Source organism: Enoplosus armatus, chromosome 2 (genome assembly GCF_043641665.1).
Source record: "Enoplosus armatus isolate fEnoArm2 chromosome 2, fEnoArm2.hap1, whole genome shotgun sequence".
NCBI classification, from domain to species: domain Eukaryota; kingdom Metazoa; phylum Chordata; class Actinopteri; order Centrarchiformes; family Enoplosidae; genus Enoplosus; species Enoplosus armatus.
In genome coordinates this window covers 17,710,033-17,737,144 of record NC_092181.1, presented here as the reverse complement: position 1 = coordinate 17,737,144, position 27,112 = coordinate 17,710,033, and the positions used below count along the sequence as shown (strand labels likewise).

The 27,112-nt window shown below is 38.8% G+C and overlaps 2 protein-coding genes across 3 annotated transcripts; one reads left to right on the top strand and one right to left on the bottom strand.

Moving 5' to 3' along the window:
- The first annotated feature begins 321 nt into the window (after positions 1-321).
- primpol (primase and polymerase (DNA-directed)) lies at positions 322-4,297 on the top strand. The gene is made up of 13 exons (XM_070912975.1): positions 322-495; positions 621-715; positions 799-937; positions 1,386-1,533; positions 1,622-1,724; positions 1,813-1,964; positions 2,143-2,305; positions 2,404-2,501; positions 2,657-2,743; positions 3,475-3,583; positions 3,663-3,739; positions 3,881-3,927; positions 4,064-4,297. Exons 1-13 carry the CDS (start codon positions 322-324, stop codon positions 4,295-4,297), a joined length of 1,626 nt encoding a protein of 541 aa, XP_070769076.1.
- Positions 4,298-4,779: 482 nt separating this feature from the next.
- On the bottom strand, positions 4,780-26,051 carry acsl1a (acyl-CoA synthetase long chain family member 1a). Of its 2 annotated transcripts, none has more exons than XM_070927149.1 (21): positions 26,000-26,051; positions 15,164-15,376; positions 13,990-14,104; positions 13,830-13,894; positions 13,631-13,732; positions 12,286-12,385; positions 11,985-12,160; positions 11,729-11,761; positions 11,425-11,476; positions 11,256-11,329; positions 10,129-10,206; positions 9,213-9,347; positions 8,919-9,053; positions 8,480-8,575; positions 8,296-8,368; positions 8,083-8,171; positions 7,126-7,242; positions 6,874-7,017; positions 6,645-6,746; positions 6,494-6,565; positions 4,780-6,052 (listed from the first exon to the last, which is right to left on the bottom strand). In XM_070927149.1, exons 2-21 carry the CDS (start codon positions 15,356-15,358, stop codon positions 5,912-5,914), a joined length of 2,094 nt encoding a protein of 697 aa, XP_070783250.1. In that variant the 5' UTR covers positions 15,359-15,376; positions 26,000-26,051; the 3' UTR covers positions 4,780-5,911. The 2 variants fall into 2 exon arrangements, with proteins under 2 accessions (XP_070783250.1, XP_070783258.1); XM_070927157.1 differs by lacking the exon at positions 26,000-26,051 and adding an exon at positions 18,167-18,274.
- Positions 26,052-27,112: the final 1,061 nt, after the last annotated feature.

Below are 27,112 nucleotides of genomic sequence, written 5' to 3'. Positions count from 1 at the left end.
CTGTATGGTCATTTTGGAGGATGTAGTTTGTTGAATTGCGGTGCGTTCTACTGACAGGTGTTTCTATTACTTTGTCCACCCCATTTATATCAATGAGGGTAGGCTAAATAACAGAAACCCGTCTTTGCATAATTCAGGTTTTTACAGGTTGAAGGATGACAGGTGGACCAAAGTTCAAGCATCCTCTCTGCTGAAGTGTCTTTGAGCAAGTCACTGAATTTCTACCAGCTTCAGAGCGCTGCACTGTTGCTGACCTATGAACAAGTTGCACTGTGGGTGCAATAAAGGGTTGCATAAAAGTGGTTCACAAAGGACTTGAGGATGAGGAAGTGGGGAGACCGACTGAAGAAGGTTGAGCAGCTCGCTCAGTCGTTCCAGCTGAATCCTCTGGCCTCACCCTACAAACCTCGTCTGTGGCCGTGCCAGCCTTCCTCCATCTGGAAGCTCTTCCCTCGTCAAATTATGGCGATCAGCTTCGCTCAGAGCTGCAAAGAGGTAACACAAGACTTTTCTGACGCTGTACTCTCAGTGATCTCATCAGCCTGTACCTTTGTTTTTTTAGATTATACATCCTGTGTGTGAAGGAAAACATGCTGACATTTGTGCCTTGCATTCCCTAGGCTGTCCATGTTTTTGCTCTGGAGAAAGAAAAGACACTCCTGGGTGAAAGGATCTACCTGGTTACCAGTTACAGTGAGCTGTGGCATTACTACAGGTAAATGTCAGCTCTACATTTCAAAACGAGGTGAAAAAATTGCGATAATGTTCATTGATTGTGATTCTCTCCATTTTTTTCAGGACGTACACACAGTCCTTGATGCACTGCTATGAGGTGATACCAGAGGGCGCTGTTTGCAAGCTTTACTTTGACTTGGAGTTCCACAAACCCTCGAACAAAGGGGCTGATGGGAAAACTATGGTGTCTTCACTTATCCAGGTAGGGTACTTTTCTTATTCTTTTACTTTTTCACGTCTTCATTGACGAAGTATCTTCATACGTTATTTTTATTTTCTATTCTTATCGAGCAGCTTGCTTCACATACAGATAACAATGATTCAGATCTTGTTCATTTTGCTTTAAGGTACTGCTGCATTTAGGGGTGACTCTAGTTTTCTTTTAATGTGTGTGTATATATATGTTTTGCTTTAATGAGGTAATAGGAACAAAAGAACTCTAGATTAGAGGTATTGAATTTAGAAATAATGTCAAAAATCCTAAACCGTGAAAAAGTGACAGCTTAAAGTTGCTTCTGGAGACTGGAATCTGTCACATGAGAGAAACACCTGGATAGATTATGTGTAGTTTATCTTACTTTTTAGTACATAGATGTACTGATAGATGTATATCCAGTATGTTTATCTGTCTGTGTTTTGTGTGTTGACAGTATGTTTGTGACAAGCTAATGGACGTTTATGGGATTGAGTGCTCCGCAAACAATGTCCTCAATCTTGACTCCAGCACAGAACAGAAGTTCAGTCAACATCTCATCTTCAATCTCCAAAATGCAGCTTTCAAAGACAACATACATGTGGGTATGTTCTGTGTTACATGCAGGGAACAAAAACTTTTTTTTGATACGTAGCTTCAGTTCATATATTCTCTTTCTTTTTTTTTTTTTAGGTAGGTTTATCCATGCAATTCTTCAACCAGTCCTGAGCACACCCAATATTGGAAGTTACCTGAATGTTGGGATGAATTCAGTGACAGAAAACAGTGAAACACGGTTTGTTTTTCAGACCTGTAAAAATAAATATTTTAATTTCTCTGCTATCATCACTTTGTGTAATTGTTTTCGTATGATGCACTGACAGAAGAAGACATGCTGTTTCTGAGGGGAAGCCAGCAAAGGCAGGTGAGGTGGCTGAGAGTCCACAGACCAAGAGGCGCAAGCAGGAAGAGAGAGACCTCAGGTTCCTCCAGGTGAAAAACAAGGATGGCCAAGACTGTCTCTTTGTCGATCTTGGTAAGAGAAACCATAAGCCTTTCTTTGTACTTTATGACCCTCATATCAGACTCATGCACGTACTTGGGTTAAATGATTCTTTTGATATATTCAGTGCCCTTTTACATATCATTGTTTTGTAAACCTTGCCGGTATGTACCTATGGATATATAATTATGGTTATAATTTACAAAAACAGGTGTTTACACCAAGAACAGAAATTTCCGCCTTTACAAGTCATCAAAAGTGGGAAAGAACGCTGCGTTCAAGGTGGCAGACAGCAACAAGTTTATTGCCAAACCTGTGAAGGGAATTTCAGAGGAGGAAAGTGTATTCTTGGCTTCCTTAATCTGTAATGTGAGGTACGTTGAACACCTTTAACTTTTCTGACTTTTCTGTGTGCTGAATATATTGCCTTCATCAAGCCACAGCATTAGAGCTCATTTCTGTATATCATTAGTTTCACAGGTCAGAGAATTCTTACGTGGGACGTCCCGGAAACGAAGGAATCCAAAACCTCAAGGCCTTTTGGCCAGCAGGGATCAGCCACAAATCCAGGTAACACTGAACTGACAACAGAGGCTTCTCTCTATATCGTACATACATAAATAGTGTATTATGTAATCAGTCAGCGTATCAATATTTTACCTTAATGTTTTCCAACATAAATAGTTTTAATTTATTTAACTTTTTTTCCCATTCATCACTGGCAGACTTGCTTTCTGGCTGCCTGTCATCCCCTCATCAAGAAGTGGACAACTTTGTATTAACTGTGGTTAAAAAGGATGGTGCACATGGAAGTAAGTGTTGGGCTGATACAGGATAGGCATTTGCAAAAGACACGTACATGTCTAGTTTGGGACTGCAACTAATGATCATGTTCATTAGCGATGAATCGTTAGAAAACATTCATGTTTGGCATTTTTGGTGGACAAAATAACTTAAATTATTAAATCAACTTTCTCGTAAATCATCTAATTGATTAATAGACAACACACATTTCTGCTGCTTTGTAGCAACATACAAGTGCTAAAAAATACCTTATACGTTGTGTTTGTAGAGCTGGTAAACATTCATATATTCATATAATACTGATATCAGGATGTGATACAAGATATCACATATTTGTGACAACATCTATTCACCATTGTGATATACTGTAGCTTGAACTTGCATTTTCTTAGTTTTAAAAGCCCATGTTATTGTTGTAGCCGGGTAAAATGAACAACGGATGCTCCTACATGTTTGATAATACTATAAACATCACTGATTTTCTTTCTTCTTCCTCAAAAGTTTTCTTGTGTGCAAATCAGCACATAATATACTCAGTTGCCAGTTTATTAGGTACACAAACTGTAGGCTGTAATAAACTGCATTTGTTTTAGCTAGGTATTTAATAAACTGGTAACTGAATGTAAAAAGTATTGTGGTATTTAATTGTTTAAACTATCCGTTGTCAGGGTGTACTATGCAAAGACCGGTTGTTACACAGTGTTACAGTAATGTCAGGGCTGTGTGTTTACTTCAATAGGCATCAGACGATGGAACTACTTTGCTGCTGAGCAACTGCTCGTCTACGACATCGCAAAATACCGCTGGTGTGAAAATGTGGAAAGGTTCCATAAAAGCAACAACATCATGTACGTATGTGTCACGTTTTTAGACTGTCTCTAAGGTGTGCTTTGCCCCCTTCTGATTTGGGCTCATCCTCCTCTGCAGGATTGTTGTGGATCTCAAAGAGGAAGTGTGGTACCAGAAGTGTCACGATCCTGAATGCAAGAACTTCAGGTCCTCAAGTATGTTATGACCCAAAGAGCTGCCGTACTGACTTTGTATATTTAAAACAACGCAAGGGCACATGATCTGTATGTGGGCTAATAAACCTCATTATGGTGGTAATACAACCTGTTTGAGATAAACCTTTTCTAATGTTACAGGTTGCCCACTGCCACAGGAGATCTGTGTCCGCTACATCATGACACTGGTTTGTTTGCTTTACTTTAACTAGAACCCTGACTAACTGAGCTACATTTGCCAGGAAATCCTCTTTTACAGCTCAAAGACATGGTGTTCTTGTTAACATGCAGCAGCATATAATCATGTCGTCTGCTCACTGACAGGATGAAGAAGACCAGGCTTACTTAATGGACGATGCTGGCAACATTGAACCCAGGCAGGCACCAAACCAGGCCCCAAAGAGCACAGCCTGTCCAGAGGAGGAATCTGCTGATGCGTGGGGAGACGGACAGGATGACCAAGACTATTTAGAAAGCCTGGACGACTTTGAACAAAACAACGGGGATATCTCCGATCAGCTTCTGCTCAAATGTATGGCAGACTTTGATTCCAAGTAGAGGGTGAGATTTATTTTATCTGCACTGGCTGCACAGCATCAAATATACTGGTAAGACTTAACTTTAAGACCTCCTCTTTAGCTTTTACATAAAATATGTAATAAATGGTTTATAACACCATGTAATGTAGTTTTGAGCAGATATAAGTGCTTATTAATGTATTTGTCAACAACTAACTTCTGTTGGCACGAATACGTGGAGGCTGCTGTATAAACACATTTAATGATATAAAATATGTCACAATTGTTGACAAATACTGTATATTAATAAACACTTAAAATGTCCTTTTAAATACATTATAGTGTTAATGTAGAGTAAATGTTTAAATAGTGCTTATACATGATAAATAGGAAGATTTAAAGTTTATATAAACATTTATTAATGAATGCACTTTAAAACAAATATGTGTATAGCTACCAAAACATGTAGAAAGCATGGATCAGTCAAAATGTTTCCCATTATAAAAGACAAAAACTAAATACCACAGTTTTGAAAGAGTATTTATTTGGTACAGTTGACAAATAAAAGATACTGTACTTATAACTTCAGCACAAAACTGCACTTTTGCCCTTTTCATATCATAAGAGTCTTAAAAAACAACAACAATATGGCTTGAACTGTCAAGGAGGCCTTGACATGATTAGATGTGTGTAATGACCATAATTCAGTCAAAATATCTGAATTCACAACAAAAATCAAACAGCTGAAATGCTGCTCCGTTTCACACAAGGCTGAGAAGACAGTGAAAAGTTCATGTGAAATGTTGACGAGGACGTGGAATTAATTTCAAAGAAAATGATTTCTTTAAATGAACCAGTGATCTAAATATGTACCCTGAAGTGAATCATAACATTCAGTATTTTTCATGCAGTGTTAAAAGAAAACAAAAACCACCAAAAAGGCACAAACAGTCTGTCAAGCATCAAGATTCCCAATAGGCTATTAAACGAAATTGTGCACTAAAACCAGTTTATCAGTCCTTTAGCATACAGCATTGAGAAACATGGGAATGCAGGGAATTACAACTACAGAGCATCAGGCATGATACTCTGCATACAAATAGACTTTTCAGCAGATACACTATTTACAGGTTTAATGGTTACATTAAATATCAACTTAAATAGATAACCAAAACATTAAATAGTCTGGTATATAAATACTCATTTGTCACTGTCGTAAAAGCATTTTTTTTCTCTCTGTGGTTCCCAAGACTAAAAAACTAGCAGAAATGTTTTCAGGGGCTGCACCTTTCTGACTATGACGCAGTCAGACTTGATGGCAGTTAAGGCAAAAGCAAGTCACATGTCCCCTTTCTTTTTTAACCCTTACTCTTGGATAAATTCTACCAGTAACACGATGACATGTTCTTGGATATTCTGAACTAATTAGCCAGTGATAGCAGGGTAATTTAGTGGTATAATTACTAGATGAAGTGGGGACAATACATACATCAAACTGAGATTCATTATCCAGTTTGTTTGAAAGAAATTCCCAAGATTGCGAAAATTGTCACTGGTAGATTAATCAAGGGAAATCCACCTCAATAAACTATTTGGTTTTGGCTGTGTGCTCTACATGATTGTCACCTTCCCTACAGTACTCCCAGATCCCAGTTTACATATTAATTCTGGCATACATTTCATCAATTTGCTCTCTGAAGCGGCTCCGGAGGTCCGCCCTCTTGGCCTTCAGGGTGGGTGTCAGCAGGCCGTTCTGGACAGAAAACATCTCGTGATGTAATGTGATATCTTTGACCTGCAGAGAAAGAAAAGAAAGAGCGAAAGACGAATGAATAACTATGAGAGAAAAGAAATATTTGAAGTAGGGCTAAAACGAACAATTATTTTTTATTGCTGATTATTTTCTCAATTAGTCATTTGGTTTAAGTGTCCAAAAATAATGAAAAATGCCTATCACTTCTGAAGCGCACTTCAAATTGCTTGTTTGTCCAACCAGCACATTCTTACAATTGATAAGATGAAACTTTTTTTACTTTAAAAATGCCAATAACACATTGATTATCGTAGTTGTCGATTTATTCAGTTGGTAAATTAAATCAAATAATCGACTAATCATTTCACCTTTTTTGATTACTTAATCAAATGTGTTGTTGCATTGAAAGAAGTTTCTGTTGCCAGACCAAAGGCATCATAATGAAAAATGCAGGATAAACAGGTCAAACATGGCAACAATCACCTGCTCAAAAGACTTGAGTCCTGCTTCTTTGCCCAACCTCAGGATGTCCCCCAGAATGGCGCTCTTCACATCCTAAAAACCGTCAGAAAAATGTTAGCATGTATAGCAAGAGCGGCTGCATGTCTGCGCTGCTGATAGTATTAAATCTCACCGTGTTATTGCACAGCTCAGAGTAGGATCCTTCAATCCCTTTTTTCTTGATCCAAATAGGTAAAAAGTCAGGATCAGGTACCACTATTGCCACCAGGCATGCCTGAGAAATACAACACGGACAACAGGAAGATCAGTGCCACACAAATTTTTACCAAACTAAAAACTGCACATTATGATAAGAATATCTGATATTTTATTGCTACTCAAGTTTCACATGAATTACTTACCTGTAAGCTTTCGCCGTGAACAAATATCTGGGCCACTGGATCACTGAGATTGTAGACGGTCTCTATTTTCTCAGGGGCGATGTATTCTCCTTGTGCCAGCTTGAAAATGTGCTTCTTTCGGTCAGTGATCTTCAGAGTGCCGTTCTGCAACAAGCCAAGACAGAAACCCAACTTGAAATTTAGGTCGAGCTGTGCCGCTAGACTTAATACATCCACCCACAACAATTGTGGCTTTCAGCCTGTTCCGCTTACAGGAAGCCATTTCCCGATGTCTCCTGTGTGCAGCCATCCATCCTCGTCGATGGCTTCTGTGGTTTTCTCAGGATCTTTCAGGTATCCCTGGAATACATTTGGTCCTTTGACACACACCTAGAGGGAGACATGATAACAAATCAAAACCGCAGCTGTTGGACTGATTGAAATCTGGAACAGACATTCATGTGCCCCTCAGGATAAATTGTGATCACTTTGGTGATCCGTGACTTTTCATGTGGCGCCAACATCAGTTTAAAAATGTATATTTGTCCAATACTTTAGTTTATGACCAAATACCTACAAAACTAAAGACCTTCCCATCAGCTTCAGTTTATTGCTAATTTGCAAAAGTTAGCATGCGAAACAAAGACGTCGAACATGGTAGACATTGCACCTGCTGGACATCAGCATGTTAGCATTGTTAGCACGCCAACATTAGCATTTAGCTGAAAGCACCGCTGTTAGCACAGCTGTAGACTCTTATTCACTAACTTGCTCAAAAATTAACTCTTTCATCATTATTTATTTTGCCATCTTTATTTTCCTGTGCAGGCAAGTGTGTTGTCCAACCCTCACTACACTGTAATAAGGGATTTATCGAACAGTTTTTTCCCCATTTCTATTGGTTCTTCTCATTAATTCTGCCTAACATGAAGCTACTGGCCTTGTTCGTTGTATGAAAATATACTGCATGTCACCCCAAATGCAACAGTATGGTTCTTTTTAGGTGTTTTATCAGGCTGTGGGTATACTTGTTAGTAGGATAAATTATCTGTTGGTTTTGGTCTCTGTGTATAATAATGATGATAATAATAAGTTAAAATAATACTTGCATGTTCCTTCAAGTATGTGTTAATTATTTCTACAAAATGCTGTTTGTTGAATACAAAGCAAATAAATACATTTTCCCACCCGCTGCATGTATTTGATTGTTAGTGAAGCAGCTCTCCTCACCTCTCCCTCTCCGTTGGCTGCCAGGTAATTCATTTCTGCCACATCCACCAGTTTGATAGCATTGCAGGGCAGAGGAGGCCCGACGTGACCTGGAGACACAAAATACTCACAGTTCAGTTTCAAGATTCAAAGAAATAATCGCGTACATTATACAATTAGGCCGTAATACATGAGAATGGAGGAGCAGCAGTTAATGGACATTCTAGCTTTTACCTGCCATCCAGTCCCCGGGCATTGACATGGAGCACCCTGCTGTACATTCGGTCTGCCCGTAGCCTTCATAAAACTGTGGAGTGCAGGCCATGTTTATAGTGACATTCATGAACGCAAAACAATCTTAGCTGTTGATACACAATTGCCAAACAATCAATGAGATGGGCGCGTGGATGTGGCTCACCTGACAGCCCAGTGCAGCTCGTAGGAACGTCAGGATGGTTGGAGAGACCGGAGCTGCTCCTGTAATCATGAGTCTGACTCGGCCGCCCAGGCTCGCCTGCAAAGAGTGAAACAAACGGGAAGACTCGACATCTCAAACTGAAACACTGGCCATTGTTTATTATACATCATAAAACCCACTGGAGATTCAATTACTATATGTGAATGGTTTTTATCTGACCTAATTAAACAAATATTATGTACAAATATACATCTAAAAATATAAAATGTATAGAAGTAGGTATTTATCATTCTGTCCATGTACCTGCTAACAGGACCAGTCAAGTCAAGTATGAATGATATCAGTATCATCAAGTAATATCAGTTAAATCAATTCTTTAAAGCAAGTGGAAGAGTTGAATAAAAACACAAGACGCTTTTATGCAGCACGTCATGTTTACCTGTACTTTTTTGAAGATGAGTTTGTCCCACATGCTGTCCGTTCTGACCACACCACTTTTAAGCTCGGCCTCCTTCCTTCTGAAAGCCATATCGAGCAGCCATCTCTTCAGCGGCGTGTTGGCTTGACTGAACACCTGTGAAGAAAAATGAGATAGTAAATTAATGGAGTAAAAAATTAAATACAAATTTAATTATAGTCACAGAATAAAGTTCCTGAAAATAAGTAACTCGCAAAAAGTGAATCAACTGGCTCTTCTCTTAACTATCACTTTTGTACTTCCACTTTGTCTGACCTTATCAAACATGCGGTTGAGGAGACGTGGGACCACAGGGAAGACTGTTGGCTGCAGCATTTTCAAATCGTCCATCAAAAGTCGGATGTCCCCTTGGAAATAGCCGATTCGAGCCCCATGGATGAGGATGACACCCTAACGAAAAGAGAGGCACTTATTTCTATTTGTTGAAGTCAGTGTCACATTTTATCCACAAAGGGGCAGTATTTGTTGGGAACATTTCACTACATATCCAGTGTTTGTTATTTAAACACACTGCTGTATTTCCCAAATTTAGGAGCTGGTACTGGTTGTGCTACTTAAAAGTTACCTTGAAAGTCAAAGGCTCCTTGGACATTTATGAATCACAAATTCATCAAAACAACATGAGGTTGACCAACACATGCGAGGCATTTTTGGTTTCACTTCATAACAACACACATTTTCTTTTTTAAAGCTGCAGAGGGGCCGGCTATCAGTTGGAAGTATTTTGGTACCTGTGCTGATACAATACCTAGTACCAATACCACTACAATACTATTTTTGATGCCTTAATTTGAGGATAATACATGTGTTTTTTATGTAAAACCTTTTTTAAATTTAACAAAAATAAGCCAAACTTCAAATCAGTATTTCATTTTGTCTTAACAAAAATTAATGAAGTTTACATAAATATGTAAATATCTGCTCAAAGAATAAGTAAACAATATAATGAGTCTGGCCAATCATTTAATGGCCACTTTTAGTAGACTTTTAGATACTTAGTGGTACGGACACATTTTGTTCAGTACTCAAAAAGTATTCGAGACCCAGCCCTAAAGCTGAAGGGGTTAAGTTCAAAGGAAATCATAAAAACATGCCGTTAAGCCCTATGACTCTTTAACTACTTTCATTTCATTATGTGATACTTCTGAAGGTAAACAAGTCCAACACATACCTGTACAACCCTCTCAAACATGTGAGCTAGGGGGAGATAGGAAACATGAATGTCATGGAGGTCCAGCATGCAGTGTACCTGCGGAGGACACACAAAACAAAACACATGCACGTATGCACGTCAAACATGGCGCACTGTACCTCCACCACCCTCTCAAACATGTGGGCCAAAGGGAGGAAGGAGATGAGCACATCTTTAATGTTGGGCTTCAGTGTGCTCTGGACGACAGCATAAACAGGGGAGGAAGAGGAGGAGGGAGGAACAGAAACAGGAGGAAGACAGAGGCAAGAAGGACAGGAAAATATAAAAGGGGTCAAAGAGGGTCAACCCGAGTCAGACAGGGATTTGTAGATGTCAAGCAAGGTCCTTCAAACAGCTCAATGCTTACATTTTATTTGATCTCATGAATGTAAGGGTGTAGGTTTGCTTTCAGAAGTTGGGGCAGCACAAGTCAGTCAAACGGGTAAAAAAAAGGGGGGGAAGACGCTATTTCCTGCATTTTTAAACATTTATCTAACAAATAACAAATTGTGATCACATTGTTTCTTGTGCTTTCTGTAATAATGGCAGTATAACAAAAAATATTAAATGTGCTGTGTAAATTGCTTCATTATTAATACACTAATCCTACTAAAAAGTTTCACTGATAGAGAACTGGGACTTTATAGTTGATAAAATTGTGTTTGCTTCTTTACTACAAAGAATACAGTCCTTTACTGCCTTTTCTCTGATGTTCAGTTCTAGCATCTTTTTGGTAGATTATTTACTGTAAACAAAAACATAGATAACATTTTTTTTTCCAAAAAGAAAAAACATGTCAGGCAAAGTCCAGGGCAAAAGAAGTCTGTGAATCACTTGCTGATGCTTGTAAAGCTTATTGCTGTGAGAGCACGGTAATTAAAGGTGAATCAGATGAGTGTATCAACATTTTTATCATCTCTCTCAAATGGATTTTAGCAGCTGGACAGTCAGAGGACACTGTTTAGAGAGATTTTAGTGAGTAAATCAAAGAAGAGGCATCCACCTTAAAAACTAGGGGACCAGAATCAAACATACATTATTAGACAATGTCATTAACTTCAGATTCAATATTAATTTTTACATCTTCCAAGTTTCTTTTTGTTTACCTCTGTTATTCTAATGAAAGCTGCAGTGTTGGAGATTATATTTCCGTGAGTAAGCATTGCACCTTTTGGGTTTCCTGAAAGGAAAATGATGATCACGATTATACATGAGGTAAAAATAAATAAATAAACATTTCCAAAAGATTAAAGTTGTAACAAGTTGTGTAATTACCTGTGGTTCCAGATGTAAAGCAGATAAGTGCGAGGTCCTCTGGTTTAGGGGGCTGTAATCAGATCACAGATCTACACTCATGCATGTGAAGCCTGAGAATTGCTAATGCATTAGAAATGTGCAAGATGCTATATTTTAGTGCAGTGCAAAACCAGATTTTCTTCTCACACAGTGTCTTGCCAATTACAAGTGGATTATCTAAATTGAGAAGATGATTTCTTGTAGTAATCTAATAAGAATTAAGAGTTTTTTTTGTCATGTAATCAACAGGTCAAATAAGGTTTGCTGTTCCCTGCCTACTCACAACTGGTTTCTGGTGGTTGGCTTCACCCAAGGCCTGGAAAAAAAAATACAGAACGTACAGTGAGATATAGTGTGTCTGCAGGAAGTGCATGATAATCATGCTTTAAACACACAGCGCCTCAGGGCCTAATTTCCAGAACATGACTGAATAACAGACTCAAAGGGCTGATGGTTGAAAGACTAACATGCATTAGTATTGAGAAACCTTTCTGAGCATACATCAATAAAAGACTAGAAGGTTATGTTGTTATTCTCACCTCAAGCTCCTTCAAACTCAGAATCTCAATGCCACACTCCTGTCCACGGGTCACCAGGTCGCTGTCAAACGCCTCCATGAGCACGATCGTCTTCACCGTTCGCCCTTTTCCGCTGACACAGTCCAGGATCATCCCAGCCTTTTCGGGTACATCACAGATCACTGTTGAGATGGAAGCTGAAAAACAGACGGCACCAAATTAACCACTTAGTTTGTATCAATATCAGTGTCTTTGATCTAGAGTGCGGTGATAGCACTGCAGTTGGTGTGTGGTTAGTGTTTGAAGGTGCCCTTTTGTGTACCTTTGTCGATAATATAGCCGATGGCCTCTGTGCCGAGTGTGTCGTACAGTGGGACTGCCACCATGGAGTATGTGTAACAGGCCAGCTCTGATATGGTCCACTGAGGAAACACAGCAAACAGGTCAACATTACATGCGAAGACAGGAATTTGAATCAATTACTTTATAACACCTAACAAAATCAAAGGCCTCCGTGAGTTGAGTTTAGTCATAAAACAAACAGTCAGTGCTTTTACACTTTTACACTGATCATTATGGTTACTTCTAATATAAATGCCGATAATAATAGATTTTAGACTTGCTGGGAATGCCTCTATTATAGTTTGACAAAAAAGAATGCTTCACTGAAGGTCCACTTACTAGCTTTTTCTTGAGGTTTAAACCGCATCTCATGGTCCTCCTCAACAGATGTGTTTGCTTTTTTTCCAAACTACTGTTTCCATGATCAAGAATGAAATTTCAAGCTAGCGTCAATTACAGTAGCAGACAAAACTCTTTAATTTATTTTGATAGATCTCACACAGCTGGAAAGACTACCGTCCATCCATCACTCTTTCCAGAGTGACAGACATCTTTTATCTACTCCCCAAATGTCCCTGTTGGAGCATTATCTGTAGGTATTCTTTTAATTACAGCCGTTTTGTGATTGTTAATCTGCGATTTGTCTCTTTCGTCTTTCTGTGATCAGTTATCTGCTAAACAAGCTAGCCACTATACTAGCTGTCCGAGGCTAATGTGTTGCCAACGTAATATTCTGAGCAACTGTCAATTTAACTAATTATTGGGCTAACATACGCATGTATTTGACTCATTTTACTTGTATTCCTGACTGTGTATGTTTACTAGATTAAATACAGCGTTGCACTTCCTGCCACCATTTGAATATGTGTGTCTGAGTGTGAAATGTATTCTCTATGTAGTGAAAAGCGAAAAGTAGTGTTCATGGTATATACAATAATTTCTGCTAACAATCCCACAATGCAATGCATCATATTTCCTAGAAGTCACCCAGCAGTGATGACACAAAATGATGATGATTCATACAGTGAATGTCCGAAATCTAAATTTACTTCCCCACTATGGTGTAAACCACTGAGTGTCTTTTAGGGAGTGGTGAATGCCTGAACAAGGGAGTGATTTTAGATGCAGCTGTAGTCTATCCTTTGTGAATCCAGTTTTCTTGTTACTCTACCATTTTTCGTTGGCCTATTCCCTAATCCCTGGTTAGTGACCACAGATGTGCACACATGTTCACATTGCACTGTGGGATTACATAGTGAACAGTAAAAGATTTCAGACTCAGACAACATGTCTTTGCTTAACAAAGCTGTGCAATGGTGTTATACCTCTGGCCTGTTCTGGGAAAAGATGCCAATGTACTTGTCTCCCGTGAGAGAGTGTCCTCTGTGAAGGAGAGCAGAACCGATGTGCTCCGCTCTGCTTTCCACCTGCGAAAAACAAAATAAAAACAACAAGTTTTTTTAGTTTTTTTTTTTAAATGTATTGTGGACAAGCAGAATGTTTGCTCCATGTCTGTGGTCTCACCTCTCTATAAGACTGCCACTCGTACGGCTGGTTTGGTTTCCTCGATCCTAAACAAGGTCCATCATCTGCGAAAGAAAAGCTCACTTTTATCTACATTCACTGGAAGGATCGTAATCTTCAGGGAGTGTAATATTTAACTGCTAACAAGAGATACACTCACTTGATACTCTGAGCCCTCGTTGGAACACCTCATATATCGTGCGTGCATCGTCGTAGTAGTGCGTCATTTGCTCGTCACTGTTGTTCAGCACTGACCTCCTTGCTCGTTCTCCGCCCTACGAGAAAAAAATTCACCAAGTTCTGAGCAAGCCTGAGAGAAGATGGAGAACACCACATTTATTTTGCGGTACGCCTGCACTCAGGAAAATAGTGTTCCTCTGGGATATTTTGCTAACCACACAAACAAGGATCCCTGTACATGACATGATGCAGCAGTTGTAGTTGGAGCTGAGAGGTGCAATGAAAATAGTGGGACAAAGGAAGCACTATTTGGTTCAAGCCACACATACCCAGCTGAGAGAGATCCGTGTTAGTGATTCTGTGTATCTTTATCTTGTCTGAGGACTTCCCAGTTAAGATAAGTTCTGCGTCATCAGTCGTATGACACTGAAAATATTAGAGCAGAAAACTAATTTACTGTTCCACCCTTTGCAGAGTACATGCGGTTTTAAGTATTATGTCAACTGACTTAATCATGATGTTGTAAACTGAGATCATATGAGAGATACTTGCATCTTCAGTTAAGCTCTTCTTATAAACCATTAAGTGTGCAGATAATGTTAATTAGTCATTAATTAAGGGTTTTTAATCCATCAGGTCTGCAGCTGTAAATAAGATCATCAGTGGTCAAAAGGTCCATGAATTTAAGAGCTAGCTGAAAAGACAAAGCAAGCATCCTGCTGGATCAGGATAGACACAAACCAAAAAGAGATTTTTCACAACCTGGCAACCCAAAAGTTGTTCTTATTAATGGCTTAAATTAAGCTTTGGTAAATAACCTATTAACCATAACTAATTGATTACAACTAATAAACCATTACAAAGGGTGCTTTATTAGCTTTTAGCATTTTAAAAGTGACAAGGAGTGAGGATGTTGCAGAACTTGACCAACTTCAGCTGTGATTTAAGTTTCTGGAGAGGATCCCGTTAACATTCCTGCTGAATGAGCTCTGCAGTCTAGAGCTCTACTAGTCTGTGGTTGCATCATGCTTCAGTTATTCCTCCAACACACGGCAAGACAAGACTTTCTTTCTGTGTTGTAGGATCCCCATTCCATGAATTCATTTAGGACATTTGATATCACCGTAGTTTAGAAAATAAAAGAGATCACTTACTGGTATTTCCACTGACTGCAGGCCGAGGTCACAGGGTGGTGTGAGGGCTTTCGGCCGTGTGGCAAACCAGTAGGTGGTGATGGCAGCAAAGGCACCCATGCCCATGAGTGCATTGGTGGGCAAGCCGCGGAGGTACTGCCGAAGATCATCCAGCTCGGGAATCCGCAGCTGTCTCAGGACTTCCTGAGCCTGCATGACTGTTCTACACTGACCCTGCAGGGAAACACCGACAGGAACTTTGAGCCTTCATTCTGCACTTCTTCTGCATGTGTCATGTTTGGAAAATACCAGTTTCATTTTAACATAAAATAACCAATTTACCATCAATTTTGAGACTTCTTTAAATGTTTAAAACTGTTACTTCTGTGCCATTTAATTTTGAAAACTGATTTCAAAAGGAAACAGTCTACAGTGTTGTTCCTGGAGGGTTCCTTAAGGATGTGGTGATACAGCAGGATGTGGTATTTCATCTTTTTATCAATGGGTCTCTTGTTTTAGACCATTACACAGCAACATGAGAACTCCCTTAAACTGAAGAACAGTGGTCCCATTAAGAGTTACAGGCAATTTGTGTGTTCATGTTCAGAACTACATGCAATACTAAATATAACCTACGTAATACAATTTTCTTTTTTAAGAAATTATTTTTGTCTTTAATTGGTAGTTTGAAAGCAAAGGTACAGACATAAAACATAGGAAGAGACAGGTGGATGAAATGCAATAGAACTGCAACTATTTTGATTATCAATTATCAATTAAGTCATTTTTTAACTAAAAAATATTCTTGCTCTCAAATGTGACCATTTCTGTTTTTCCTTGTCTTAATATAGTAAATTGAATATTTGTAGGTTTTGAGACATTTCAAGACATTTCATTTTCTTGGGAAATTGTGAAGGGCATCTTTAACAGTTTTCTGATGTTATATAGTCCAAATGAGTAATCAATTAATCGAGAAATTTATCTGCCGATTAATCGATTACCAAAATAATCATTAGTTGCAGCCCCAACATTCAACAAAAAGGTCCCTAGCCGTAATCAGATGGCCACATGCCAACAACTGATCGAAAGTCACATTTCTTATCATTCATTTCTTCCTGTCACTGTGAAGCAATTGACAGGAAGCAAAGTTTAACATGATACGGCACTGGTATGCATACTTTTTCCTGATACAATTACGTAATAATAACAGAGTATAAAATAAAGCCTCAAGGATAAATCCAGTGAATCATACAGTGTTCAGCCTTGTGATTCAGTGATGAACCACCACACACGTTACTGTATCCGATTATTTAGCTCAGGCAATTCTAAGATCTGTCCTTCAGCTTTCAGATATTACATGTTAAATGTCTCAAATCTTACATAATAATTAATAATTTTATTAGACCCTCCCAACCGCAGAAACCTTAGTTCTTGATGATGTCCTTCAACATAAATAGGTCAGAAATCACCCCTCAAAACACTTTCATTTGTTTTGATCTTAATTTTGATGCATATCATTAATTTATTTTCCTTTTTTGGGGAATCTCATTTTATCTTCTCATACCATGTTCAGCTATTCTTGTTTTATGCCCTCCTTTAACAGTTGTCTATAAACTCTATACTTCCATTAAATGAGTGATATATATAAAGATCATCATCAAAATGAATCATTCAGAGCAAATAAATACTAGCAGTAATGTGTTGTTTAAAAGAAAATTTAGGTCCTTGAATGAGAAAAGAATCTTTTTATCGACTGCGTCCTCTGTTTTATAAGATCTTGAACAAGCTTTCTTGTTTAAAGTCCATAAAACTAGAAGATGGAGATTGTTTTCTAAGACAAACCTCTATCATAAACTCAAGCGGTTGAGAAATACGCTGCTAAACGACAAGTACTTGTATGTTTGCGCCATTGTTTGTGTTCTGCACTTAATAATAAATGTTGTATACAAAAGGAAGATGTGCTATCCTATTCAACAGCTGTTCACTTGGAAACAAAGACACAGGAAGGAAATCTGACTCCACGCACATTTTCAGATCACAAGCCTCCACAGAGATATAAGGACGCTGTACACACTGCACTGCCACACTTCTTTTTTTCTGAAGGGAAGTCGGGCTTTGTGGTCTGGATGTTTTAGAAATGAACTCATTAAACTGAAATCTGCAAAACTTCAAAGTCCTGGATGTATGGCAGTTCCACTAAAAATTTAATATAACAGTCAAATGATAGCCAGAACCGTCTGTGCCTTCTAATTACATGTTAATGTAAAATGCTAATTAGATGAGCCTGTGGCAAGAAAGACCAATTTAAACTCATCAGCTAATCTATCTAACCAGCAATTACTATTCAATGATTACATCCAAATGTGGAAATTCATTAATTAATAACCCAGCCTTTCAAAATGTAATGCTTTGGTGTTTTTCCTTTTCAGTTTACATCTACTCTCATTGACTTTATGTACATAACGTTCAACTCATTTGACCTCTAGATTAGACGGTAGACTGTAGGTAAACGAACAAGTGCACAACCACCACAGAGGTAACAATTGACTTCTCACCTACTTCTATTATTAACGCAGTGCCCATGACGAATGGGACCAGCGCCAACTGGGACAAAGTATTGTGGAAAAGCTGCCAAACACACTCCTTTGCTTTAATTGACTTTTAATGACAACTTAAGTGCAGTAAATTGTTGAATGTGTTGGAAGATCAAAAGGAGATCAATGATAATCTCCTTCATTTTTACAAGCAAATATAAAAACAACAAGATTCATTAAAGCTGTTCAGTTTGATTTGTTTAAAAAAAAAAAAAAATTAAATACAATAATCAAAAAACCCCACATTAAACCTCTCAAATGCTCCACTAAGTCTCACAGGTGTGACTATAAGCAAATATGAAAGACAAGCAATGATCAGATCACTTCCCTGTCAGCGCCAGGACAAACTTAAATGCAGCTAAATGGATTTTCAAAAAAAGTTCAGCATTGATTATTGACAAATTACGATAAAATAAATCTCTATACTCACAGTCCCACAGTGTGTATATAAAGAAAGGTAGAGAGAGTGTCCAGAGGAGGAGAGGTACAGTTATTTGAAAGGCCCTTTGCTGCAGCCGTTGCTATTAGAAGGACTCGCACTGACCTCTAATAGCCCTCTGAGGTTCTCACAACTATGAATAGCAGAAACACGCCCCTTTCAAACAGCAACACAGACGCATGAGGCACTGCCAGCCACTCACTGTAGAGCAATTAAAGTAGCAGGTTGGTCTAAAACCACAGAAGTTTTTTTTTTACTGTCATGAGCTTTTTATCCTTGTGAAAACACAATACAGTTGATTACAACTGGCCATCGGGTGTGCTCGTGTCTGTGCGTAAAAATAGTTTAAAAAGTAATGTTGGCCAAATTCAATCAGGCTGATTCAGAATGAACTGAGCGCTGATCTGAGTGATTTAAGCATTTTTCCAGTGATGTTTATTCATGACCAATATGTTATCAAACACTATCTGGACACAGTGTGCGCAATTCTTGTGTTGCCGAGCGTCCAAACTGGTGAAACTAGTCAAACAAAGAATCACGTCAATCTGTGTATTCTACATGATAGACATGTTGACAAATGACCCTATTTGTGTACTGATATCTCAGAGTATGTGAGCACTAACTCTGGCTAAACTGACGCACACACAAACCTGAGCATATGTGCAGATTCCTTCGAGTCTAGGATGGATAATAAGTTAACATTTCCAGTTAACACGATGACGATCTGCACATTATTTTCCACAAATGAAACAGAGACAGCGACAAATGAAAACTGCGGGTAATAATATGTGGAAAATGTATATTTTGTAGAGTTATACATCTCCTGCTGAAGTTGTCCGCTACAACAAAGACAGTCAAGTGTGATCAGCTGTGAGTGTGATCACAAACATGTACTACAATGCTGAAACGTAGTGGTGGGTGATGTGGATAAAATCCTATTCTAAATCCTATCATGGTATATGACATTTTATGTCATGTTACTGAAATATATATATATATACAGTGATAGAGACAGTTTTCTGGATATTACCTGGATTTTATGGATATAATAACCAGAAAGTAATATCCGTTTTTTTGGTTAATTCAGCAAATGACATACGTGACAAATCATTGTCTGTATTTCATCACACTGAAGCAAAACTCCACCTTTATCAAACAGCAGTCATGCTCGTTGATTTGGCCTAATACACCCAGACATACAAAGGGGATAGAGACCATGGTATTAACTGGTATCTCAGAATCAGAGATGGGGGGGGGGGGGGGTCAATGTAAGTTTGTCAGGTTGACTGCAGAGGGGACGATCTCTGACGATTGACGGATTTATGTAGTCATATCGCCCTCCCCCACTGAAATCAACTGAAATATATCCAATGATTTATCAAATTACAAACTGGTTACATACAGCTTTAGAAATATCAGGACTTGCTTGTGTTTCTCTCTTTCTTCTCTATCAAACTAAATTTGAAAGCTGCATCTAACAATCATTTTCATTATCAATTAATCTACCAATAATTCAATTAATTGATGAATAGTTTGGTCTATGAAATATTTTTTTTTAAATAATGCCAATCAGAACTTTGCAGAGCCCAATGTGACGTCTTCAAATGTCCAAAACCCAAAAAGGTATTCAGTTTATTGTTATATATGAAGCTGGAACCTGAGAATGTGTAAAACTTTTTCACCATTTTCGCTTTTCAATTTCTGAAACGATGAATCAGTTATCAAAATAGTTGCAGATTCTTTTTCTGTTGATTGATTCATCAACCAATCATTTCAGCACGACAACATTTTCAGTTTTAACACATGACTTGGTCTCTGGAAAAGTCTGTTTTTGGTATTTTTCTTTCACATTTTACAGACTAAATAATCAATCAAAAGAATAATTAATAGATCAAGCAATCATGAAAGTAGGGTTTAGTTGCAGCTCTACTCTATGAGTGCATCTTTCTGTCAGGTGGCCAACAGCAGGCAAATGTCATTGGTGTCCTGCTTGGCTGAGAGCTGTTGAAGGCAAAAGGTACCCCCCCCCACCCCCCCACCACCTCTACTCTCCATACTTGGCCTGGGAGGATGACAAGCCAATGGCAGAGCCAGCTCACCAGTCACCCCACACCCAAGCACACACAAGACACTGGAAAAAAGAGTGTGAGAGGGCAGCTGGTTCATTTGACACATAACAGAACATCAGTTGGCAGCAGCCTGCAGCTTGAGAGCAGACTACAGCTGTAGTTTTGAAACAGTCACCCCGAACCACAGCCAGGAAGTTACAAAAAAAAAAAAACACATGGTTGGGTCAGTCACACTTGATTTCCTCATAAAATAGATGAGACATTTTGTGTCACAAAAGACATGTGAAAACCAAACCAGCCTGACAGAGCAGCTTGTCGTCAAATGATCTAAGCTTATTATTACAACCATATCACTGAAGGATTAACACACGGAGCCTTTTAACAAACTACACTTAATCCCATCTCGACAAGGCAGGTCGCTTCCAAATCTGAGAAGCAGCTTTCTCTCTGCTGCTACGTGAATCTGCGTTCATTGGTGTATGTCATACGCAGCTGAAACAGTTGGTGGATTCATCGACACATGGGCCTGTAGTAAGAGATAGCTGATATTCAGGAGGGTGGTGCCTTTTTAAGACTTTCTAAAACCAAGAACACAAGCGCAGAAATGTAAAGAAATGCACTCAACAGTGTTTGTCTGCTCTAATGTACGAGGCAATCGTCAGCATGTCCGGCTTATTAGCTTTCAACCTACATTAGTAACTAGCCACTTTCAAGGCTAAAGAGCACATCATGTTAGAATGACATGACAGTCTGATCTGACTTTTTTCTTATCATATTTATATTACCGGGACTAACAAGCTCGACACAATAAAACAAGAACAGTGCTGTTTCCTGGGACATTTAGCTTCAGCCTCAGTCCTTCAGCACAATGTCATGCATCTAACCATCAATGCATACATTTCTCATTTTAAATCAGCTGGAAACACTAAAATGTCACCCAGAGATAGTGTTTTCAACCAACTCATTGAGCTTTATTACTAGCAACTGCTAGTAGAATCTGCCAGATGTTTGTCATTGTCGCCGGCTAGAAATGAGAAGCTGCGTTTTGTCTAAGTTTGAAAACAAGGAACTGTTGTTTCAAAAATGACCACGAATTTGAGATTGCAAATTTTGTAAACTGAATGCGCCATGCAAGACCGGAAAGTGGTGTAGCGACAGTAACTAAGTGGGGACCAACTATTGTTTGGATTTACCTTTTTTTTTTTGTCTTATGTGATTGTAAACAGAGTATCTTTGGGTTTTGGACTATAACCTGCACAGCATCAGCAAGTTTTGTGATATAACAAACATAAAATTATATGTTGTTATCTTTCTATAATGTGAGAAGGATCTCACTGGAAAGAGAAACTGAGCAATCAATGGTTCCTCCACATCCTTATTGTATGTCAATGGTTGTCCAAATATAGCTCACTAAAGAGGAAGGACAAAGAAAAACCATGTTCAGACAACATTCAGAAACGTCTTCAGATGAGTAAAAAAACAACAACCCAGACACATCACAACATGACAAGCTGGTGCAGTCTAAACTTTCATATTCTTCAAACTTGTAGGCAAGGTTACTCACTTGTAGACAAGTAGAAAGCACATACACAATGGTTCACTATTGATTCAGTTCTAAAAATGCAAAATGTTCACATCTGAAATTGTTATTGATTTTTTGGATCTGTTTCAGTCCAGTTGCCAATACCTCATTGATAATTCAACAGTTTTACTAATAGTGCAGCATGCCCAGAGGGAAGTCATCTAAATTGAAGGATGAGTCAATATATTCTTGTGTATGAGGATGCTCCAAAGCAACTGATAGGCCACTTGGTCTTGATTAGTGTGGTGGATGAGCTGTACTCTGGCAAGTTGTAGAAGCATAAACAGGAAGAGACAACATGCTGAATGTGGCGGGCCGGCTGACACGCAGCAACAAGTCACAGATAAATATGGTGATGGCTGTTTGTCACTGCAAGACGGCTTCAGTGTGACTTATTTCATCGACTTCAACCCCCTGCCTGACTCGTGTCCATCCTGCTCCAGTCACATCTAACCCTGGTATTAGGACACAAAGGCTGACCTTGCACAAGACAACCAGGCTCAAGACTGCAGGTCCTGACCTCCCTGGTGAAATCGCACACTCCCAGTCACATGGTCACACAGTGGAGAAATATACGGGCAAGGGAGGGTGGAGGATGGGATTTGTAAAGTGGAACAAAGGTCACGCACCCGTCAGCAGCTACCAGCATCAGGACACATAACCTCTACACTGCAGGTCAAAGAAAGAATAGTGTAATTTTAAAACCCAGCAAATCAATCTTAAAAAGCTTAAACAACAGTTATGATTAGATTAACTGTTTTTCACAAAAACACATTGTGTGTATCCTTACAAATGTGTCGAATGCATTTCCTTCCTCATAAAACAAAGCAAATTTTCTTTAACATTTTAAAATAGTGCATTTGTGGTTGTGTTGCCACACTTCTTTATGCGTCACTACTATCAACTGTCAATCAGCGAAACAGCATGAAACCATCAGCAGGAATATATATACCTTAAACATAGCATGATGTTCTTATTGCTTGTTTTGTCCGACCAACAGTTCAAAACCCCAAAATATTCAGTTTACTTTCACATAATTCAAAGAAAAGCAGCAAATCCTCACATCTAGGGAATGTTTGGCACTTTTGCTTGAAATATTACAAAATAGTTGCTGATTATTATTCTTTAGATCATCTAATCAATCACTCAACTGATAGTTTTAGCTCTACCCACAACGCACCTGTCACAGGTAGGCAAAGATAAAAGTTTTCAGTAGTCATGCTAGATGAGAAGAAGAGGTACTTTAGTGTTACGCCAGTAAATTATCAGCATTCAAACAGACTTTACACTCAATAAAAGTAGAATGAAGCAGGACTACATTGGCGACTGGATGAGCTCAAATACACAAAATTGTACGAGATATAAAGCTAGCGGTGGAGATTTGAAGCTTTCCATCGTCATCCTCTGGGGCGAATTACCTTTTTAGCTGCACATTTCTTCCCCAGAATGGGACCATTTCTTTTAAATGGCTGACATTTTCCGAGAAGTTCAACTGGAAAATCATTTGGGACAAACAGCAATTCTCCTGTTAACACTCCATGCAGAAGCATGATAATTTGAGGCTAGTTTGTTAAGCCAGATGCTCAACTTGCTGCTCTCACATGATTCTTTTAAATTCAATTTAGTGACATCAGGAAAAGTTGGTAGGATGACGTTTCTAAATCCTGTCATGAGCTGAAATTCCTGCTTTAAAAAAAGCCCCCACGTCAAAGCCACACTTGACTGTTGTGTAAACATCAGCTAGCTTGGCTGTTTGTAAACTATCATCCCCAAAACAGACGGACAGGCTGATGCTGGTGTCAAATAACCAAAGCACAGTCAGGAAGTCAGTTGAGACTGAATCACACAACCACAAAGTGTCCCTCTGTTTGCTCTAATGAAAGCTGCTCCTGTCCTCATGATGCACGATAGAGTCTGTACGGTCACTTTACTATCATCCCATGTCTGTAGTGTAAGTGCTCATGTGACTGCACAGCGTTACTTGAGGAGCATTACCTAGTGTTTTAAAAATGTTATTTAACAGGGAGGAAAACGACAAACACCCACTCAAGCTACATTCCACAGATTCCTGTTAGAGGAAGTCTCCCAAAAGACACGGACTTCAGTGCCAAGCACAACCCTGAACTTCACCCCCTCCGTAAAAAGTACACCGTTATTCACCTGTGTCACCCACAAGGAAACAAAGTGAGAACTCCCAGATGAGCTGACTGATTTCACAGTGTTAAGATCTGCTTCAACATCTGCTACAACTTATTCAAAATACAAAACTTGGCCGACCACCATCTGACTATCTGTGGGTTTCTGTTGTCTGACTCAGCTTGAAGAGGAAATAAGAGAAACAGTCCGACCTCTGATCTGAATAACGACTGTCTCTCTGATGTATGCAGCGAAGCTTAAAGAACCATACCAGTGTGTTTGTAAGCTGACAACAACATTACAACATTACATTTTTGTTGATCAAATGCAAATGAGTTTGCGATTTTTTAAATTTAGATTGATACCACTCTTATGTCTGTTCGCTAAATATAAAATTACCGCCAGCAGAAGGCTAGCTTAGCTTAGCATAAAGACCGGAAAAAGGAGGATATAGTCTGACCTCATCCAAAAGGTTAAAAAAAATCTGCCTCTAAAGCTCACTAAGTAACGCGTTATATCTTGTTTGTTTCATCCGCACAAAAACCAAAGTGTAAAAATGACAACTTGCTTACACAGGGGGTTATGTGCTGCACTATTCCTCGTTTGAGACCATTAACTTACTGGAGCCTCCAAATCCATTCGAACATATCTGGTTCTTTGATAAAAAATCAAAAGGCACAAGCTCGTGTACTAAAAAAACTTAACTACGATTCCCAAAGTATATTACGAATTGATTTCGCCAACGCTCTGATTCATGCCTCTTCTCCATGGCAACGGCGACCGAGGCTCATGGGTATTGTAGTGTTTAGACCAGCCATGCCAAACTGACTGACAAAACATGATTTATCAAAAACGAGGTTGAAATAATTCAAATTGGTGGCCATAACGTAAACCTACAGGATCGTCACATCATCCGGGTGAGTCCTGTGTTTCCATGTTAAGTAACATTGAGGATATTGTTTAAAGAAGGAACCAGCAATGTCTTCCACTTCGCAACTCTACAGTCTCGCACATAACCCCCTATAAAGCAGGAGATTGTCATTTTTTTAAAACTATATATGGTACATATCTTTCTTTTTTTTACCTTTTAAAAAAAAAAAACATCGGCCAATATTGTCAGATTTTCTTTTTTATCAGTGTCATCAAAAGGCTACAATGCAGACTCATTTGAACACTTTCATTCCTCACAATGATAATTCGTAACCTTGCCTAAAATGAAACTCATTCAAACTTAATGTTCACTGTGATGGATTGCACAAGTCAAACTAGTTACAAAGGTTTGCCAATAGAATTGAATATTAAACGGAAATGAATGCAGCTCAATGGGAGTGAGCTAAAACCTGAAAAACCACTTGTATTAAGTCTCATCCTCAATGTGCTGTAGTGACTTCCTCATTTGTGAGCGCTGAGGCGGGCTGGTTTGAGGTTACCAGGTCAGACACACACACACACACACACACACACTGAAATACATTTCCATGGCGGGGGCGGGGGGTGCGTGCCACGACGTGCGATTGATAACGGTGACCTTGTACCCTTTTTACACTCGTTATAGTCTCATTTTATTGACAAACAATCAGTCTGCTGATACATACAAAGTAGGTGAGGCGGAGATTAGACAAAAAGTTTCAAGTATCATTTCAAACACGGTGTCCAATCAGCCCTGATGCTACGTGTCCCGTATCTTTTATTATTTTCAAAGGATCCGCTTCATGAATACACGGGTTTCTCAAGCGATATGGACAGACAAGAGAGAGGAACACACTCTTCTGATCAAAGACGTGGATGTTGACTGAACATACTGTGAATATTAGGAGACACAAAACAAAAAAAGATAATGATGTGGAGAAAGGATACAAAACGTGGCTTGACTCTGGTCTATTTTAAGGCAACAATAAGCGAAGAGCAGCTTTGTTTTTCTGAGGGCTCGTAAAAGCATCACGCTCTGAACAAACCTCTGTAAATAACACACAAGCTAAAATCACGCTAATGTACGCTTCAGCGCTTGAGGCGGCAGGTGGGCATGTTTCCACTAACCTGTGAGCGGCGGCAGATCCGGAGACTTGATCCACAATCTTGAACAGGCAACAGCAGCAGCGTCTCTACGTTTTGTTCAGCTGGTGCAGCTCTCAGCCAATCAGAGGCGACCACACGTGTTGCTTTGCCCAAAGTTTGAGAGGCGCGCTATCATTGGTCGATAACTGTAACATACAACAGACAATGTGTGCATTATATCCGGCGCATGCTGGAGAAAAGTAACAAGCAGTAGAGCATCGGAGGAAGACAAACTGAAAGTTACTTTACACATCCAGAGGTAGAAGTACATTTACTCAAGTGCTGTGCTTAAGTACACTTTTAAGATACTTGTACTTTACTTGTTATTTTGTGCAGCTTAATACTTCTACTCCACTACATTTCAGTGGCAAATATGGTACTTTATACTTAACTATATTTATTTAATAACTGTGGTTACTTGGTACTTTTCAGATTAATAATATAAAATATAATCAACAAATCAATTATGATGCCTTAATAAAGGTTTAATATGTTTCCTGGGGGGGGTAAAATTAGCTGCAATATTAAAGTGATTAAAGCATCAACAATTATGATCCAATAACATAATAGACATTATTCTGAAATAACAAGTACTTTTACTTTTGGCACTTGTAACAGAGTACTTCTACATTGTGGTGTTGCTACTTTTTTCTTCTTCCACCACCTTTAGATTAGTTTAGTCTGGTGGTTTCCAACATAGGGGTCAGGCCCCACCAAAGGGTCACAAGATACATCTGAGGGGTCGTGAGATGATTAATGAACTATGAATCAAGGTAATAATGTATTTTCAAGTCCGCTACATTTGTTGGAAAGTTTTAATTGCTAGTATTAGTACTACTTCCAGTATTGTTTCTAAGTATTTTCTAAAATTAAGTTTCATTTTTCTATTTGTGTTGCAGCAACGTCTTCTACTTTCTCATTTCAAGAAACAGTCAGTTCTTTTCACTTGAATTAAAACAAGTTGCAGCAAAGAAAATAAGGTTTTTAGGATGCAATTGTATCCAGAATTATCTTTATAAAATTGGGACATTTGCACTGTTAGAGACTGAACTGTATAGTTAGAATACAGAACTGTTAGAAAGAAACAGTAGCCAC

Excerpts from the sequence above, each read along its gene's own strand:
- primpol (XM_070912975.1), top strand. The coding sequence starts at position 322 with ATGAGGAAGTGGGGAGACCGACTGAAGAAGGTTGAGCAGCTCGCTCAG. Across the intron at positions 2,306-2,403 it reads TCCTTAATCTGTAATGTGAG|TTTCACAGGTCAGAGAATTC; the intron begins GTACGTTGAACA and ends GTATATCATTAG. Across the intron at positions 2,744-3,474 it reads AAAGGATGGTGCACATGGAA|GCATCAGACGATGGAACTAC; the intron begins GTAAGTGTTGGG and ends TTACTTCAATAG.
- acsl1a (XM_070927149.1), bottom strand. The coding sequence starts at position 15,358 with ATGCAGGCTCAGGAAGTCCTGAGACAGCTGCGGATTCCCGAGCTGGAT. Across the intron at positions 12,386-13,630 it reads TTTCCCAGAACAGGCCAGAG|TGGACCATATCAGAGCTGGC; the intron begins GTATAACACCAT and ends GTGTTTCCTCAG. Across the intron at positions 8,172-8,295 it reads GCCCGGGGACTGGATGGCAG|GTCACGTCGGGCCTCCTCTG; the intron begins GTAAAAGCTAGA and ends TTGTGTCTCCAG.